Genomic DNA, 18,431 nt, shown 5'->3' with positions numbered 1-18,431 from the left:
ACACGAGCCTTCCGCGCACGCGCTCTCCTCTCGTTTCCTGCTGGCTGGAGTGCGGGAGGCGGGGCATCCGGGTCTTTTGGCAGCTGCTTCTGGCCCCGGAATTCAGCTGTTCAGCCCCTGCCAGACTAGGAGGTGAGGCCATCCCCGTTGCGGCCAAAGCACGCACGGTGACACGCACACACACCCCTGTCCCCCCGTATGTTTTCAGAGGACTGGGGAGGAAAATCGAATTCGTAGGGAACATTTTTCTTTCTCAGGCTCCGGGCTTGGTTCCGAGCCACTGCCTCCTGTAGTTGACAGCCCTAAGTGGCCCTTGCGAGGCCTGCGGCGGCCTCTTAACATTTCCCCCCAGGCCGGGCGCTGCGCTACGGCGGTCCTCGGAGTAGCCGGGCTAACCCAGACCCGCAGCGCGCGCAGCCTTTGTGGGCTGCATTTCCCCGACCGCCCGGGGTTGTCACTAAATCTTCGGCCACAGGGATCTGGCCTTCCCCATCCTGTCACCGTAGGAAGACTCTTGTTGGAGACTTCCAGTGTGAGATCTTTATTCCGGGAGTTTTGACGTCGTCCTGGGCCAGGGGAGGGTAAGGGTGCTGTGCACTGAGCCGTGGGCGAGAAAAGAGGAGGGTGGATTGTCAGGCCCAACCGGTGTATGATCTTGGTGCCGTGGTTTTCCCATTCGTGGAATGGGTTAATGACACATGTTTTGCTAGGCATATTTCTTTTGGAATAACGTCTTCTTTGCAATATTTTTTTAAAAAGCTATCTCTATGCCCAACGTGGCGTTCAAGCCCAGGACCCTGAGTTCAACAGTCGCATGCTGTACTGGCTGAGCCAGGCAGACGCCCTGTTATTTGCAGTATTGACTTAAATTGTCCTTTTTTCATTCTTCTTCACCAAGCATGACTCATTTATGTTTGTTTTTGTTTTACCCTTGTTCTTTAGAATTAGGTTCTTGGGTTTTGCCTCAAAGAAGTAACGTAAATTTCCTGCAAATGAAATGAGAAGTAAAACCACACTTTTCAATTCTTAGTGGTTGCATTTACTAAGCTTTGACTTTTAACATTAAAAAAAAATCCTTACAAGTATTTCTTGATTTGTTAAGGTGTGACTTTTAAACTTCAGTAATGGAGCTGGCCCACAGTTTATTGCTAAATGAAGAAGCTTTGGCTCAAATCACTGAAGCAAAGAGACCAGTTTTTATCTTTGAATGGTTGAGATTTCTTGATAAAGTATTGGTCGCTGCCAACAAGGTATAGTATTGCTTTTTTTCCCAGCTGGGTTTACATAATGAAGAGTATTATATGTTCATGCTTTGTAAGGGAGCATGCATTATGTTTTGGAAAGGTTGTGGGTCACGTACGGAATTGAGAATATAATACAGTAATAGAAATTTTTGTCTGTTCTTTTTCTATTTTGTGGCAAAACCAGAATCTCATTTGAACCTAGCTCTTTGCCTACTTCATGTCTCTACCCGGACAACTGAATGTGACTGGAGAAAAATATGATTATATGACTTTTAAATTCACTCATCTCCACCTTGCAAGTGGTCCCTCCGCGCTGTCTAGCAATCCCAATATCTTCACTTATCTCTCTGAGGAGTTATAATGGGGTGGCTTTTTTCTGTTTTCTTCTTCCTACATAGTCTGTTTTAGCCTTCTTGCTTTTCATTATGTGTTTTGTTTTCTGTCTTTAAAATTAGATACTTTCCTCAAATATCTGATAATGTTTGGCTGTCTGCTCAAATTTAAGAATGAGTAGTATGTTTCCTGGGCAGGGTGAAGTTTGCTAACTGTGCTTCACTGTAGGCCAGTCCTGTGGTTTGAGGAACCCCTGGCATTCGCATCATAGATTTCCCTTGGCTAGTGATTCCCAGGAAGAGACTTTTCTACTCTAGTGTCCTAGGGCATATCACTAGCTGCCTAGATTCTAGGAATTCAGGGAGAAGGCTCCAGGCTTCAACATCCAGTATGAAAACTTTCGTTTAATCCCCTGTTTTCAGTACAGTTTTTCCAGCCCACAGCTGTGCTGGAGCTTCCTAAGTCCCAAATGGAGGAGAGAGGTATGAGAGTCTTACAACTTCTAGACTCTCAACCATTTCCTCCAGTTCCAGGCATAATTCACTCCCTCCTCCATAAGCACCTGGAGCTTCAAACAACAACAACAAAACAGACATGAGCTTCATGGGATTCTGTGTTGTAAGTTGCGTCTCTTCTCAGCTTTCCCCATTGGAGGTACCTGGCTTCTGTATATTCTGTTGATTTTTTTCCTGTTTTCTTTGCTCTTGTGGATTTGTGCATTTGTGTGTGTGTGTGTGTGCGGTTGCCCTTTAATATAGTTTTACTAGTATTTCTGGAAAGACAAAGTTAATGCATGGATTCACTTATGGCCCTTAGCTAGAAGTCTCTATTTTCTCTTAAACCCCTTCCAACTGAGTATTTGCTGCATCCATTTCACTGAAATGGCTCTTGTCCAGTCATCAGTGATCTCACATTGTTCCAGCCAATGGTCAGTATTCTGTCTTAGTTGACCATCAGCAGCTTTTGACATAGTTGATCCTCTCCCTTGAAACACTTAATAGGTATTTTATTTTGTTGTGAAGAGTATATACAAATATTTATTCCCGCAATGATATCATCTAATTTCATGATTTTTGCTACCATCTATACAGTAATGACTTGCAGATCTCCAACTACCTCTTTCTCTTTTAAATAGCATCCCAAAATTAACATATACAAAGTTAAATTCTTGATTTCTCCGTTCCAAACCTGTCCTTTCCTCAGTGGTCACCATCTCAGGAAACAACCATTTCTTCCTTCCAGTTGCTCAGGTCATAAACCTTAGAGTCATTCTTCTCTCTTTTGGAAATTTCACATCATATTTATCAGCAAATCCTAAGGCTTCTATCCACTAAATGTGTCCAGAATTGAATTATTTGTTATCATTTCCATTGTTCCCACCCTCCTCTCTCATCTGGATCATTGCAACACCTTCTTAAATGCTCACTATGCTTCCGACCATGGACCTTGTGGAGTATTTTTCACTCAGTAGTCAGAATGTGCCTGTTAAAACATTTTGATCATGTACCTCTTATGCTTCAGATTCTCAGGATGAAATAGAAAATTCTTACAATGGTGTATAAGGGGCTATACAGTCTGGTCCTTTCTATTCTTCTGACTTCATCTCTCATTACTTCCTCTCTCTGACTCTCTGCCAGCCAGACTGGCCTTCTTGCTGTCCTCGCCCAAGCAAGTTCCCACCTCAGGGCCTTTGCCCTTGTTTCTCCTGCTTGGAATATTTTTCTTTCAATATCTGCATAGCTCACACCTTCACTTCTTTTTAGAGAGGCCTTTTCTTACTAATCTGAACAAAACAGTAAGAACTCACACTATTCATTTGTTTATTCGGTAAACTTTGCCTCTCCCCACTAGAATATAAACTTACAAGGGCAGAGACTTTGTTGTGTTCACTGTTTCATCTCAGTGCCTGGAATAGTGCTTGGCATATAATAAGTGCACAATAAGCATTTCTTGAATGAATGAATGAACTCTCAGTATTGACTATGAGTCTATTTGAATATCTTTTTTTACTGCCTAGGGCTCCTAGAGTTTCTTTTGGTTTCCTTCACGGACCTGTGTCTTATGAACTGCTGACTTGGCTTTTACAGGGCAGCCTAGCTAGGTTCTAAGATGTCAGTTGTCCATGTACCCAATATTTTACATCCTTTGACTGTTGGTTTCTTAGTAAGTTGGTGTGGAAACTTTTTCATCTAGAGCAGTCACTTGTATTAGCAGCTAAATTTTTGGTATTGGAGGGGAACGAAGGATAACATTTAGGAAAGAATGGTTCATTTATTCTTTTTAAGACTTTATTTTTAAGTAATGTCTATACCCAGTGTGGGGCTTGAACTTATAACCCCAAGATCAAGGGTTGCATGCCCGACAGACTAAGCAAGCCAGGTGCCCCAAGAATGGTTCATTTCTTATCAAACTTTTCCTTATCTTGAACATTTTCATTTATGGTTTTATGCCTAATGTAATATAGATTTTAACTTTTGAGTATTTTTTATTTTGATTGAAAGGTAATGAAAGCACACATAAGAAAAAAGCTGATAATGTTCTTTATTTTTTATAACAGACTGACGTAAAGGAAAAACAGAAAAAACTTGTTGAACAATTAACTGGATTAATAAGTAGTTCACCTGGACCACCTACACGAAAATTGTTAGCTAAAAATCTGGCAGCCCTTTATAGCATTGGGGATACTTTTACTGTTTTTCAAACACTTGATAAATGTAATGATATTATCAGAAATAAAGATGACACTGCAGCCTACTTACCAACAAAACTGTAAGTACTTAATTTGACGTTTTGGTTTTTTTAGAGTAACTTATCTTAATAAGGGACTACTGATCATAAAGAACCCAAGGTCAATGGAACCTGAGGCATGCTGCTTGACAATGAAAGCTCTAAGTAGGTCTGGGGAAGGGTTTCTTTTTCAATACGTGTTTCATCACCCCTGGGACTTTTCAGTAACCTACAGAGAATTGGTGTGGTGTCTGCAATTTGCACAGAGATCTCTTGGTAAATTTGGATGGAGAGAATATTCTTGACTGAGATAGAAAGAAAAGTCAAGAATTTCTAAGTGATGGGATTAAGGCAGGAATGGGCAAACTAGCCCACAGGCCGAATCCAGCCTGCTGCCTATTTTGTAAATAAAGTTTTATTGGAATACAGACATATTCATTCGGGTGGTAGCTGCTCTCATGTTATAATGGCAGAATTGAATAGCTGAGACAGAGACCATTTTGCCTGCAAATTTGCTGACCTCTAAATTAAGGGCTTACCCAACTCGTGGCTCGAACTTGTGGTTTGGGTCAAAGACAGACATTTTCAGAGCAAGCCTTAAGAATAATGGCAATGGGGTATGTCCTATGAAAGGGTCAAATAAGAAAATCAGCAGTTAGAGTACAGTGAGGAGTGTTGTCCGGGGTGGGGTGGCGAGGGGGAAATGACACCTAAATAAGCTTAGCTGTGGTGTGAGCAGAGAGCAGTGTCAGGAAGGCTTTTCAACAAAGCATCTGCCAAAGAAGATCAACAGCAGGGAAGGACACATGGAAATAGTCAAGTAAGTGGTTAGATGGGAAGAAGGGAAGGTGGATGTGATAGGCCAGGGATTGACAGACTTCATAAAAAAGAGCCAGGTAATAACTATTTTTGGCTTATAAGACCATATATACATTTCTGTTGCAACTACTCGCCTCTGCCCAAGACTGTATGTAAATAAACGAACATAGCTGTGTTCCAGGGAAACTTTATTTACAAAACCAGGTGGCAGGCTGGATAATGGGTCAGATTCGGCCTGCAGGCAGTAGTTTGCCAACCTGTTTTCTAGGCAAAGGAAACTTCTCATTGGAAACAGAAGTAGGTTCTTTATACTTTACAGAGCTTTTCAGAAAGATGCAAAGTAGAGGAGGGAACAAGTCATGAGGGGAAGATGAGAAGTTCAGTTCTGGGTGTGCTGACTTGCAGGACAGGAGGCAATATCCAAGGGACAGTGTGTATAGTCGGTAGTTGGAAGTCGTGGTCTGGATATCAGAGCTCTGAGTTGAGAACGTAGCTTTTGGCAACGTAGCTTTGGTATGGATAGTTACCTAGAAAGAGTTACTGTTTGAGAACAGAGACTGGCCAGAGATACATCTCTAGAACACCATGCAAGGGGCCTGGGCCAGTTTAATAGCTTACAGAGGAAACAGGGACATTATTCTGAACCTGGACACTGATTTTTAAGTCTGTTTTCAACTGCATAGGTATGTTGTGACTAGATTCTGTGTTGTTTGGGATAGATGTAAATCTCAAAAGTTTTGGAAGAGATTAGAGAGCACCAGTGCTTTCCAGTTTAATTTGGAATTTGAAACTAAACTTTGGTGGTTTAGTTCTCCACCACTTAGCAAATCCACACATGATTTTCTAGTTCTGCTTAAGTAGAATTTATTACATATTGCATATTATTCATATGTATTTCCAGTGGATTCATGGATTCTGTTTAGGAATTCCCTGAATATTCTGGCATGTGACCTCAGTCATTTTTAGTTTTGTTATCAGCCTGGAGAGTATTGAAAAAAGCACAGGATTTAGAGTCAAACAGATGAAGGTTGATTCCATGATTCTGTTATTTATTACATATATGATAGTGAAGTGAGCATATTTAATGTTTCTGCCTCAGTAACTTGCTCAGGACCCATAGCTATTAGGTGGCGGGTCCTAGGATTTAGACATAGATCTGCCAGACTTCAAAGCTTATGCTTGTCACATAAATGGTCAAGTCACAACACAGTAAATAACATAATTTTGTGAAAATGAATGGTTGACATGGAGTGTTATATATAATGAGAGAAGAGAAGGAATCGTTGTGGATTGACATAATTTGGGAAGTTTTCATGAAAGGAAAACTTCGTTTTTTTCCCAAAGGATGGGTAGGATTTCTTACATAAATATATTTCTTCTCTTGTATTCCTAACAATACAGTTCGATTAATGGTAGTATTTGTTGTGATTATAATGAATAGGTAGGTAAACAAGGTGTTTTTGAAAGCTGAAAATTAAGGATTTGTAGCCAAAAGTGTCCTGCACAAATACAAACTGATTTCTGAAAATGAGAAAGGTATCATGAAAATTGTTTTATTAACCTGAACAGCGACCAGTGAAAGCATCACTTCTTACAGGGCTGCAGTGGCTTGTGTTGGAGCATTTTATGAAAAAATGGGGAGAATGTTAGGAAGTGCATTTCCAGAAACAGTGAATAATCTTTTGAAATCTCTGAAAAGTGCAGAGGTAAGTTTTACAACAAATATTATTTAAATGTTTTGCTTTTGGCAGGAGTTAGATGTCAGTTAAAAATATATGTTTGCCTTTTTTTCCTGTCACTGTGGTACTCCTAGTGCTTAGCAAGAAGGTAATTTAAGATTATTACTTGCAAAAAAATACATCGCTTGCCCCTTCTTTAATGTATATTACCTTATATTTCAGTGTGAAGGAAAAGAATGCTTTTCCTTGGCACCTGGGCAAAAATAGGTTTACTTATTATTTTTTATTTAGCCCTATGGATATTTTTGCATTGCCATTTTATTTGTCATAATTAATGTATTAGGCTCCAAGAGTTGCCCAGGGTAATGAATGACCATGGGGACTTCAACAGAAATTTGTTGTCTCACAGTTCTGGAAGATAAGATCCCAAATCAACGTGTTTGGCAAGGCCATGCTTCTTCTGAAGACTTGTGAAGACTCCTTGCTTGCTTTCTTCCAATGGTTGCTGGCAGTCCCTTGTTGTTCCTTGGTATTCCTTGATTTATAGACACATTTCTAATTTCTACTTCTGTTGTCACATAGTGTTCTCCCTCCGTACCTGTGTTCTGCATCCAAATTCTTCTTTTCTTATGAGGATGCCAATTATTGGAGTAGGGCCACTTCAATAGAGTATGACCTTGTTTTTATTTAATTTCATACACAAAGTCCTTATTTCCACATCAGGTCGTCTGCACAGGTAATGGGGCTTAACACTTGAACTAATCTTTTTGGAGGACACTATTCAATCCACAGCAACTGCTATTTAGTAAAAATAGTTCTATTTTGTGATGTCAGTTTCGTGTTACTTCTGAAAGTTCCTTATCAACTTGGTGTTGACTAAAACTGGACCAAGCCCTGGACTCTCACAGTCTAATTCCTTCATCTCGGAAAGGTAAAGATTTCTTGGACAACCCTTCTTCTGGGAATCATTTGTCCATTCATTTATTAAACAATGATTGAGGACATACTGTCAGGTAGTAAGCACATAAAGATGAACAAGATGTGGTCCCTGACCTCATCAAGTCTAGTGGAAGAGATCTGTGTTTGAATAAGTGTTAAGAGTATGACAACAGGAACTACAAAAAGATGAAGGCTTAGCATATCTCTGTGACACATTTTTTAAATGTGTTGGATGGTTCTTCTCTTAGAATGCCTATATTACTTAACTACTGTTTTGTTTAACCATTCACATTCTGAGGTTTTGGATCCTTGAGATACACTTATAGTGAAGTTTTTGAATTTGTTTTCATGTTCTCATTAAGCTGCACTTCAACATATTGTGGAAACATTAGAATATGTTTTCTAGTTGTAACCTAATTTCTCAGAAAGGTATTCCTTAATTGAAGTTAATAACTACTCTTACCTTTCAGGTACTTTCTAGGATACTTTATTTTATTTTGCTTTTCATTACTTACTGTTTACAATTTAAAGGTAAGACTGTGAGACCAGGAAGCCCAGAAAACTGTTGTGTTTTGGTATGTTCTTGTTTAAACATGGAATTTGTTTTACAACAAAGTTTTCAGTTTGATTTATGTTCACTTCTAGTCTCAAGGGCGAAGTGAAATCCTAATGAGTCTACGGAAAGTTCTGAATGGACTGGGAGGTGCGGCAGCTTCCTCTCATCGTGATATTTACAAGAATGCCAGATCCCTCTTAACTGACCGGTCAATGGCTGTTAGGTGTGCAGTTGCCAAGGTTAGTGCTTGGCCACTTTATAATGCTGTTCCTTCTCCTGCTTGCTCTTTTTTTTTTTTTTTAAGTTTTAAAATATGGTAGTATGCTTATTGTCCCCATGGGTTAGTTTCATTTTATAAAATTATGTATAAATGGAATCATGTGGTATGTGCTCTCTCTCCCTCTCTTTTTTGGGGGGGGTCTGGCTTCTTTCACTCAATGTAATTATTTTGAGATTCATCTATATTGTTACATATGTGTCAATAGTTTATTTTCTTTTCATTGCTTAGTAGTATTTCATTGTGTGGACATACTACAGTTGGTTTATTCCTTTACCAGTTAGGGACATTTGAGTTGCTTCCAGTGTAGACTATTACAAAAAAAGCTATGAACATCTCTGTACAAATTTTTGTGTGGACATATGCATTCATTTTACCTGGGTAAATACCCAGGAGTGGAATAACTGGATCCTATGATAGATTTGTGTTTCACTTTTTAAAAAATTGCCAAACAATTTTCCAAAGTAATCATACCATTTTACATTTCCACCAGCAATGTATGAGATTTCTAATTCCTCCACATCTTCACCAACATTTGGTTAGTCATGCTTGTTCATTTTAGCCATTCTTGTATATATGTACCCACATCTCATTGTGGCTTTAATTTCTATTTCCCTAATGACTAGCATATTTTTTTAATTAATTAATTAATTAATTATTTATTTATTTTTACATGAAATTTACTGTCAAATTGGTTTCCATACAACACCCAGTGCTCATCCCAACAAGTGCCCTCCTCAGTGCCCATCACCCACTTTCCCCTCTCTCCCATCCCCCCCCCAACCCTCAGTTTATTCTCAGTTTTCAAGAGTCTCTTATGGTTTGGCTCCCTCCTCTCTAACTTTTTTTTTTCCTTCCCCTCCGCCATGGTCTTCTGTTAAGTTTCTCAGGATCCACATAAGAGTGAAAACATATGGTATCTGTCTTTCTCTGTATGACTTATTTCACTTAGCATAACACTCTCCACTTCCCTCCATGTTGCTACAAAAGGCCATATTTCATTCTTTCTCATTGCCAAGTAGTATTCCATTGTGTATATAAACCACAATTTCTTTATCCATTCATCAGTTGATGGACATTTAGGTTTTTTCCATAATTTGGCTATTGTTGAAAGTGCTGCTATAAACATTGGCGTACAAGTGTCCCTATGCATCAGCACTCCTGCATCCCTTGGGTAAATTTCCTTTCCCCCTGAGATCATGAGCACGACAGGGATGGCCACTCTCACTGCTGTTGTTTAACATAGTGTTGGAAGTTCTAGCATCAGCAATCAGACAACAAGAGAAAAACAAAGGCATCAAAATTGGCAAAGATGAAGTCAAGCTTTCACTTTTTGCAGATGGCATGATACTATACATGGAAAACCTGATAGACTTCACCAAAAGTCTGCTAGAACTGATACATGAATTCAGCAAAGTTGCAGGATACAAAATCAATGTACAGAAATCAGTTGCATTCTTATACACTAATAATGAAGCAACAGAAAGACAAATAAAGAAACTGATCCCATTCACAATTGCACCAAGAATCATAAAATACCTAGGAATAAACCTAACCAAAGATGTAAAAGATTTGTATGCTGAAAACTATAGAAAGCTTATGAAGGAAATTAAAGATACAAAGAAATGGAAAAGCAATCCGTGCTCATGGATTGGAAGAAATATTGTTAAAATGTCAATACTACCCAAAGCAATCTACACATTCAATGCAATCCCAATCAAAATTGCACCAGCATTCTTCTCAGAGCTAGAACAAGCAATCCTAAAATTTGTATGGAACCACAAAAGACCCGAATAGCCAAAGTAATATTGAAGAAGAAGACCAAAGTGGGAGGCATCACAATCCCAGACATTAGCTTCTACTACAAAGCTGTAGTCATCAAGACAGCATTGTATTGGCACAAAAACAGACACATATTTTGATGTGTTTATTGCCATCCATACCTTCTTTGGTGAAGAATCTCTTCAAATCCTTTGCCCATTGTTTTATGGAGTTGTTTTCTTATTATTGAGTTTTGATAGTACTTTATAGTTTTTGTATGTATTCCTTTATCAGATACATGATTTGTAAATATTTTTTTCTCAGCTGTGGACTGTCTTTTCATTCTCTAAATAGTGGTTTTCTAAGAAGAGAAGTTTTGAATTTTGTCGAAGTCTAGTTTACCAATTTTTCTTATATAGACCATACTGCTGGTTTTGTATCTTAAGAAAACTTCCTAACTGAAAGTTTCTCTTATGTTTCCTTCTAGAAGTTTAATAGTTTTATACTTAGATATACACTCCATTTTGAGTTAATTTTTTAATATAGTGGAAGGTATGAATCGAAGTTCTTTCTTTTATGATCCATTTTGAGTTATTTTTTTAATATGGTACAAGGTATGAATCAAAGTTCTTTTTTTTCCTTTTTTTCTTTTTTGCACACGTATATTCACTTGTTCCACCACCATGTTGAAAACACTATCCTTTCTTCACCTAACTTGGATTTGAACCTTTGTTGAAAGTTGATTGTCCATATATGTATGGGTCTATTTTTGGACTCTTATGTTCTGTTGATCTATTTTGATGTCAATAACACCGTCATAATTACTGTACCTTCATAAGTCTTGAAACTAGGTAGTATTAACCTTCCAACTGTGTTCTTTTTCAAAATAGTATTCTAGGCTCTTTGCATTTCCATATGAATTTTAGAATTAGTTTATCAATTTGTAGAAAAATAACATGCTAGGATTCTGATTCATGCTGGTATTTTGCAATGAATCTATAGATCAATTTAGGAAGAGTTGGTATCTTTTTTCCTTTTTTTTTTTTTTTTTCGTTTTCACATTTTTATTTAAATTCTGGTTAGTTAGCATATAGTGTAATATTGGTTTCAGGAGTAGAATTTAGTTATATATAACACCCAGTGCTCATCACAAGTACCCTCCTTAATACCCATTACCCATTTAGTCCATCCCCCCCACCTTCCTCCATCAACCCTGTTTGTTCTCTATCACTGAGTCTCTTATGGTTTGCTTCCCTCTCTCTCCACCCCTTCCCCTTTGTTCATATGTTTTGTTTCTTAAATTCCACATATGGGTAAAATAATATGGTATTTATCTTTCTTTGACTTATTTCACTTAGCATAATATGCTCTAGTTCTATCCATATGATTGCAAATGACAAGATTCCATTCTTTTTGGCTGAGTAATATTCCATATATATGTATGTGTGTGTATATATATATATATGTATATTGAATATGATATATCTCTCCATTTATTTAGGTCTTCTTTGTTTTCTCTTAACAACACTTTGTGGAGTCTAGGTGTAGGTCGTGTACATCTTTTGTCAGATTTATTCTTAAGCATTTTATATTTTTGATGCTATTTTAAATGATATTGATTTTTAAAATTTTAATTTCTAATTGTTCTTTGCTAACACAGAAATACAATTGGTTCTTATATATTGACCTTGTATCTGTCAGTGTTACTAAGTGACTTATAAGTTCTGTCAGCTCTTTTAATGGATTCTATCAGATATTCTACATAGACAATCATGTTGTCTAAGAATAAAGACAGTTTTATTTGTTTTCCAACATGGGTGTCTTGCTCTGGCTAAATCCTTCAGTACAATGTTGAATTAAAAACATGAGAGCAAGGGGGCGCCTGGATGGCTCAGTTGGTTAAGTGTCTGACTTGGGCTCAGGTTGTGATCTCATGGTTTGTGAGTTCGAGCCCCACGTCGGTCTCCGTGCTGACAGCTCAGAGCCTGGAGCCTGCTTCGGATTCTGTGTCTCCCTCAATCTCTGCCCCTCCCCTGCTCACACTCTGTCTGTCTGTCTGTCTCTCTCTGTCTCAAAAATAAATAAAATATTAAAAACAAAAACGAAAACATGAGAGCAAAGATCCATGTGTTATTCCAGATCCTTAAGGAGAAAATATTCAGTACTTTGCCATTTAGTGTTAAGTGTTGGTTTTTCTTGATGACTTTTACCAAATTGAGGAAGTGCTCTTATATTCCTAGCTTGCTAAGAGGTTTTAGCAGGAATGGATGTTGGATTTTGTCAAATGTCTTTTGTTTTATACTTGATTTCTTGTGTTGTTTTTGTTGTTGCTGTTTTCGAGTTAAACTTCTTACTTTAAGATAATTGTAGATTTACATGCAATTATAAGAAGTAATATAGAGAAGTTTTTATAAACTTTTACCCAGTTCCCTCCAATGGTAATATCTTGCAAAAATATAGTACAGTATTACAACTAGTTTAATACAGTGTTGACATTGACACAATCCATTGATCTTGTTTAGTTTTCCCAGTTTTACTTGTATACAAATTCAATTTTAAAAATAGATATTGGGCTGGGGCGCCTGGGTGGCTCAGTCGGTTAAGCGTCCGACTTCAGCTCAGGTCACGATCTCACGGTCCATGGGTTTGATCCCCGCGTCAGGCTCTGGGCTGATGGCTCAGAGCCTGGAGCCAGCTTCCGATTCTGTGTCTCCCTCTCTCTCTGCCCCTCCCCCGTTCATGCTCTGTCTCTCTATGTCTCAAAAATAAATAAACGTTAAAAAAAAATAATAATAAAAATAAAAAAAAATAAAAATAGATATTGGGCTATTTAGGTTATATATTTCTTCTTCAGTGAGTTATCTGTCTCATTTAAGTTGTCAAATTTATTGGCATCAAGTTGTTTATAATATTCTATTTGTTCTTTTAATATATATTGAATCTAATGATGTGACCTTTTTCATTCCTGATTCTGGTGATTTGTGTCTTCTCCCTTTTTCCTTCATTTGTCTGGCTAGAGATTTGTCAAATTTATTGGTCATCACAAAGAAGCAGCTTTTGGTTTTATTTCTGTTTTTCTTTTCAGTTTTCTACTTTGGCTCTTTTATCTTATTATTCTCTTTTTTTCCCTGCTTACTTTGTGCTAAATTTGCTCTGCATCATCTAGTTTCTTAAGGGGAAGCTGAGGCTATTGATTTAAGACTTTTCTTCTTTCTAATATAAGAATTACTGTTAAATATGTTCTCCAAAGTACTGAAAACTCAAGGCAGTAAGCTGGGACAATTATAGGGTTAACTTTATTTTCCATCTCCTAAGGCTCACTGTGCTTCTTGCCTGATGTCCAGCGTCTTGAAAACTATTGTTTCATATATTTTAATTTTTTTAGTTATTTCAGGAGAAAGAGTAAATCTGATTCTTATTATATCTATGGAAGTGGAAGTTCTAGGATGTACTTTATTTTTTTTTCTCTTTTCTTTTTTTTTTTAATTCCAGTGTCTACTAGAACTACAGAATGAAGCTGTGTTCATGTGGACTGCTGAACTGGAAAATATTGCCACTCTCTGCTTCAAGGCTTTGGAAAACTCAAATTATGGGGTTCGAGTGGCAGTGTCTAAACTCTTAGGAACAGTCATGGCTACAGCATTGATGCCAAAACAGGCAACAGGTATTGTTTGCCAGCCCCTAATGTAGATTATAACAGATACTTGAAGGTATATGGAATTCATCTAAGTGAGTTCTTTCTTAGAGGCAAGCCACTTTAAAGTTTTAAATTGTTGAGTATCTTTGTCTACTACCCAAATGGAATATTTCTTGATATAGGCATTTTTTTATGGTTTTAACATACAAGATAATATATATCAAGTATACTGGATATATAAGCAAGTAAGATTTATGAAATGGTATTGTGTAATCGTCAAGGGACCAGAGTCTGGCACTTTATATGCTTTCTTTCAATCTCTGTGAGTAGACCCTTCTTATAGTACAGTATTTGGGTTTTTTTGTTTTTTTTTTTTGTTTTGATGACTATTTTAAGCAAAATCAGAGGCATCATTGATTTGTCATGTGATTTGTGCTGTGCCTCACAGTTCCACAGAGATGCCTTAGTGAGGGAGGGTTGTGAGTAGGTGCTCTGAGCCACCGTTTGCTACTGTCCCCACCCCTACTTCACCTCTATATAGTAGAAGGAGAATCAGATGTCATAGATTCAAGTCCGGGCTCTTATGTTAATTAGCTGTGAAGCCCTCTGAGCTGTAGTCTCTTTATCTTCAATTATTTCAATTTGTGCAATTAGATGATGATGACAGGTAACATTTACCAAGCTCTCTGTGCCAGGCACTGAATTAAGCATATAACAAAAGTGTTTTATTTAATCCTCACAAAAGCTCTGTGACTTATAAGTACTATTATTTATTTATTTACTTTTAAATGTTTATTTTTAGAGAGAGGGTGTGCACACATGCCGCCACATGGGAGGGGTAGGGGAGGGGGACAGAGGATATGAAATGGTCTCTGCTGACAGCAGAGAGCCCGATGCAGAGCTCCAACTCATGAACCTTGAACTCATGAATCGTGAGATCATGACCTGAGCCAAAACCAAAGTCAGATGCAACCAACTGAGCCACCCAGGCGGCCCTATAAGTACTGTTATTTTATAAACAAGGAAGTCGAGCGATTGTATTAATTTATATTCTGTTAAGTGTTAAGTGTCAGAACAAATTCAAACCCAGGCAGCCAAATTCCAAAGTTAACATACTTAATCATGAGCTTTATACCTCTCCTACAGACTTTTTGTGAGGATTATGTTTGCAGCTGTTTGTGAAAGGACTTTGTAAAATATGAAGCTCTGTATAAGGGAGGGCAAGTCAGCGGCAGTCCAGTGACATTTTAATTTATTGCTAACCACTGTGTAAAAAGCATGTACTTGACAAAGTTTCTTTGAGTCCACCTCAGCTGGGAATGAGGGCTGTGATCAATGAGGGCTGTGGGTGTGCTTTGTCCTTGTGTTACATATATCAAGGTTAACAGTATTATTAAGCTATTTTTGACATCAATTTATTGAATTACCTTTAATATCTAGTTCATTCCATTTCCTAGCATTTAGCTTCAAAGTTGAATTTATTTTTACAAGTACATTGTAAATGTAAAGACTGTAAGAGAACAAAAGGACCCTATCTCCTTTGTAGTAAAGAATCCTTGAAAATAATTCCTTGAATTTTAAGCTAGATTTGTAAGAAAGTGTTACTCAACTAATAGCAAGATATATTGCTTATGAATTTATTTTTCTTCCTGAAAGTAATGCGGCAGAATGTGAAGCGAGCGACATTTGATGAAGTCTTAGAACTCATGGCCACAGGATTTCTACGTGGAGGGTCAGGTTTTCTAAAGAGTGGTGGAGAAATGTTAAAAGTCGGAGGGTCTGTTAATCGTGAAGTGAGAGTTGGAGTCACACAGGTTTGTAATGTATACCTATAAAAGAATTGTTTGCATCGCTTATGAAATCTCATGGAACATTCTTACTAAGTAACAGTACACCCAAGTTTTTAACCCTGTCTGGTTTCTTTCAAAACATTTATTTTACCAAATGAATGAATTACATTCAGATTCCAAATTATTTATATGGAAAGATAGATTCTTAATGATGTGTAAATAAGCCTTTGTCTACTATATTTATATAAGTATCCAATAACATTTTCCCAAATTTTACTTGGCTGAAAATCAGATGTAAAATAATTCAGTTTTATTTGAAATTATATTCAAATAGCTTTAGGCATTTAGATGTTAATGTACTCCAGCTACCCTGTAGCCAACCATATTGGTTAATACTTTGATTGGATTATCATTAATGATTAATCACCAGTGTAATTATGAAATGAATCCTGACTTGGAATTATAATTTCAAAATAATAATTAACCAAATAAGGTATTATGGGTAATGATCCAAGAATAATTAATACATTATAAGATAAAATGTTCCTTTGTGATCTTAGTCAAAATCACTCCAGCTATACATTGTTCCTAAAACAAGTGTAAAATAATAGTAAGCCATTTTTATCTTACTATCATAAGCAACTATTTTCCAGGTCCATGTTTGTTTAGGATGTGCGAGTTTTCTTAGTCCTATAACCTTTTACCTTCCTCAGTATTAGGGTGAATTCAGCTTTCCCTCCCCATTCTCTTTCTGTGTTTTTCATGAAGCTATTATCTTAAGGACAGTTTTTAATCCACCAGGTCTCAAGTTGTCAATTTTCTCAACTTTTATCTCAAATATAAGTTATTTTAGCTTTGCGCAGTGGCAGTATTGTAGCCAATGAGGTTTATCTGAGGCGTGATTATTGCTAATTGAAAACTTTTCTCAAATATAAGTTATTTTGCATATTGTCATCATGTATTTCTGTGTTTGCTTTGTCTGTAATTTCAGTTCATTTATATAATTTATCTGAAGTTGTATCTTTATTTATAGGCGTATGTCGTTTTTGTGACTACGTTGGGTGGTCAGTGGTTGGAGCGTAGCTTTGCTACATTCTTGTCTCACGTACTTGATCTGGTCTCCCATCCTCGGGCAACACAAACTCACGTAGAGGCTGTGTACTCAAGACGATGTGTCTCCTTTATCCTAAGAGCTACCGTGGGCAGTTTGCTAGGTGAAAAAGCCCAGATTGCAGCTGCCAAAGAAATATGCCAAGCTATTGGGAAACAGATGAAAGCAGTAGGTAAGAATCGATATCTTGATGTGTCTGGTTGATTAGTCATTTAGTTTTGTATTATTATTCTTGATAAATATAATAGATCTGATTCATTCGTGTCACTTTCTGGACTGTGTTTAATAGTTTTATTGAGGACTCTTATTTTGTTATTCAAACAATGTCATTACAGTGAAATAGAATTTTTACAGATTTCGGTAGCGTGTTTGAAAGGTTAGGTTTTCTGTTTTATTTCCAGTACCTATACTGGTGTTAGAGCTCTCCTGGTAAGCTCTGTTGTGCTTTGCTGTCTTTAAGGAACAGTCTATTGTCATTTTTCTGCTTGGACCCTTTTTTTTATAAACACAAGTTTGTTTGTTTGTTTTCCCTCCATTACTAGGCTTACTGTGAAGATGTGGTTATTAGCCCACCAGAGGATACACTGTGAAACCTCAGTAATTCATAATTAAAAGAAATCCTTTTCAAAGAAATGTCCATTTATAAAGTTTTCAGTTAACAAATATTGAGTATCTGAGATTTGCAAAGCAGTAATTCAGGGTTTGAATAATGAGTGACATAAAAGTTTCTTGCAATCCAGTTGGCTTGTAATCCAGTTAGGGAACTATATAACGTAAAATATAAATTCTGGACAGTTCAGTTTTATTAATTCTAATCATGCAAATTATATTGCCTACTAGTGCTCTTTAGAAATAAGAATTTAATGCATAGAGAATACTCGGTAACTTATATTTAGAGAATATATATTAAACATTTTCTAAAATCCATAAAAGTAAATTCACAAATAGTTATAGTTTTGATTGTTTTTTTAAGTTTTTAAAAATATTTATTTTTTTAGGAAAAGAAAGAGAGAGACAGAGCATGAGTGAGGGAGGGGTAGAGAGAGAGAGGGAGACAGAGAATCTGAAGCAGGCTCCAGGCTCTGAGCTGTCACCACAGAGCCAAATATGGGGCTCGAACTCACAGTCCCTGGGATCATGACACGAGCCGAAGTCGGGCGCTTAACCAACTGAGCCACCCAGGCACCCCTAGCTTTCATTGTTTATAATAGCTTACTTAGCAAACCATTTTTAAATGTATAGGGTTAACTAAAAGTTATGAATTGTGAATTGAAGGGTGTTTAAATGAATGAGGCATCATTCTTTCGTTATCTTAAAATAGTAGTCTGTCCTAGTTTCACAACTTGACAAATACTTGTACATTGATGTGTGGAAGAAATGTTTGAGTGCCAGAAACACTGCCAGGTTGTGGGAATAAAATAGCGAACCAGATATAGATAGTACCTGGTCAAGGGGCTTATGGTTTAGTAATCAAAAGGTGTAGTTAATGCATTTCCAATTCCAGAAATAGGTAAAAATAAAGAGGTCCGTAATGAAAATTACAGTCTGTAGTGTATTA

General features: G+C 37.2%; 1 protein-coding gene and 1 pseudogene across 2 annotated transcripts in view; both read left to right on the top strand.

Annotated features, from left to right (window-relative positions):
• The first annotated feature begins 6 nt into the window (after window positions 1-6).
• HEATR5B (HEAT repeat containing 5B) overlaps window positions 7-18,431 on the top strand; it is a 105,005-nt gene continuing 86,580 nt past the window's right edge. Inside the window, exons 1-8 of one of the 2 annotated variants that reach the window (XM_025927392.2) lie at window positions 7-132; window positions 1,103-1,250; window positions 4,135-4,346; window positions 6,721-6,829; window positions 8,387-8,536; window positions 13,828-13,999; window positions 15,629-15,786; window positions 16,796-17,045. In XM_025927392.2, coding sequence (XP_025783177.1) covers window positions 1,125-1,250; window positions 4,135-4,346; window positions 6,721-6,829; window positions 8,387-8,536; window positions 13,828-13,999; window positions 15,629-15,786; window positions 16,796-17,045 — 1,177 coding nt within the window. In that variant the 5' untranslated portion in view covers window positions 7-132; window positions 1,103-1,124. Of the gene's footprint in view, window positions 133-562; window positions 582-1,102; window positions 1,251-4,134; window positions 4,347-6,720; window positions 6,830-8,386; window positions 8,537-13,827; window positions 14,000-15,628; window positions 15,787-16,795; window positions 17,046-18,431 lie in introns of those variants that run through there. The other variant, XM_086700366.1, reaches the window with a different exon arrangement.
• On the top strand, window positions 16,614-16,746 carry LOC112864409 (U4 spliceosomal RNA; annotated as a pseudogene).

This window comes from Puma concolor, chromosome A3 (genome assembly GCF_028749965.1).
Source record: "Puma concolor isolate L17-30 chromosome A3, mPumCon1.1.hap2, whole genome shotgun sequence".
Taxonomy (NCBI): Eukaryota; Metazoa; Chordata; class Mammalia; order Carnivora; family Felidae; genus Puma; species Puma concolor.
The sequence above is the reverse complement of the archived record's forward strand: the minus strand, read 5'-3'. Positions and strand labels throughout refer to the sequence as shown.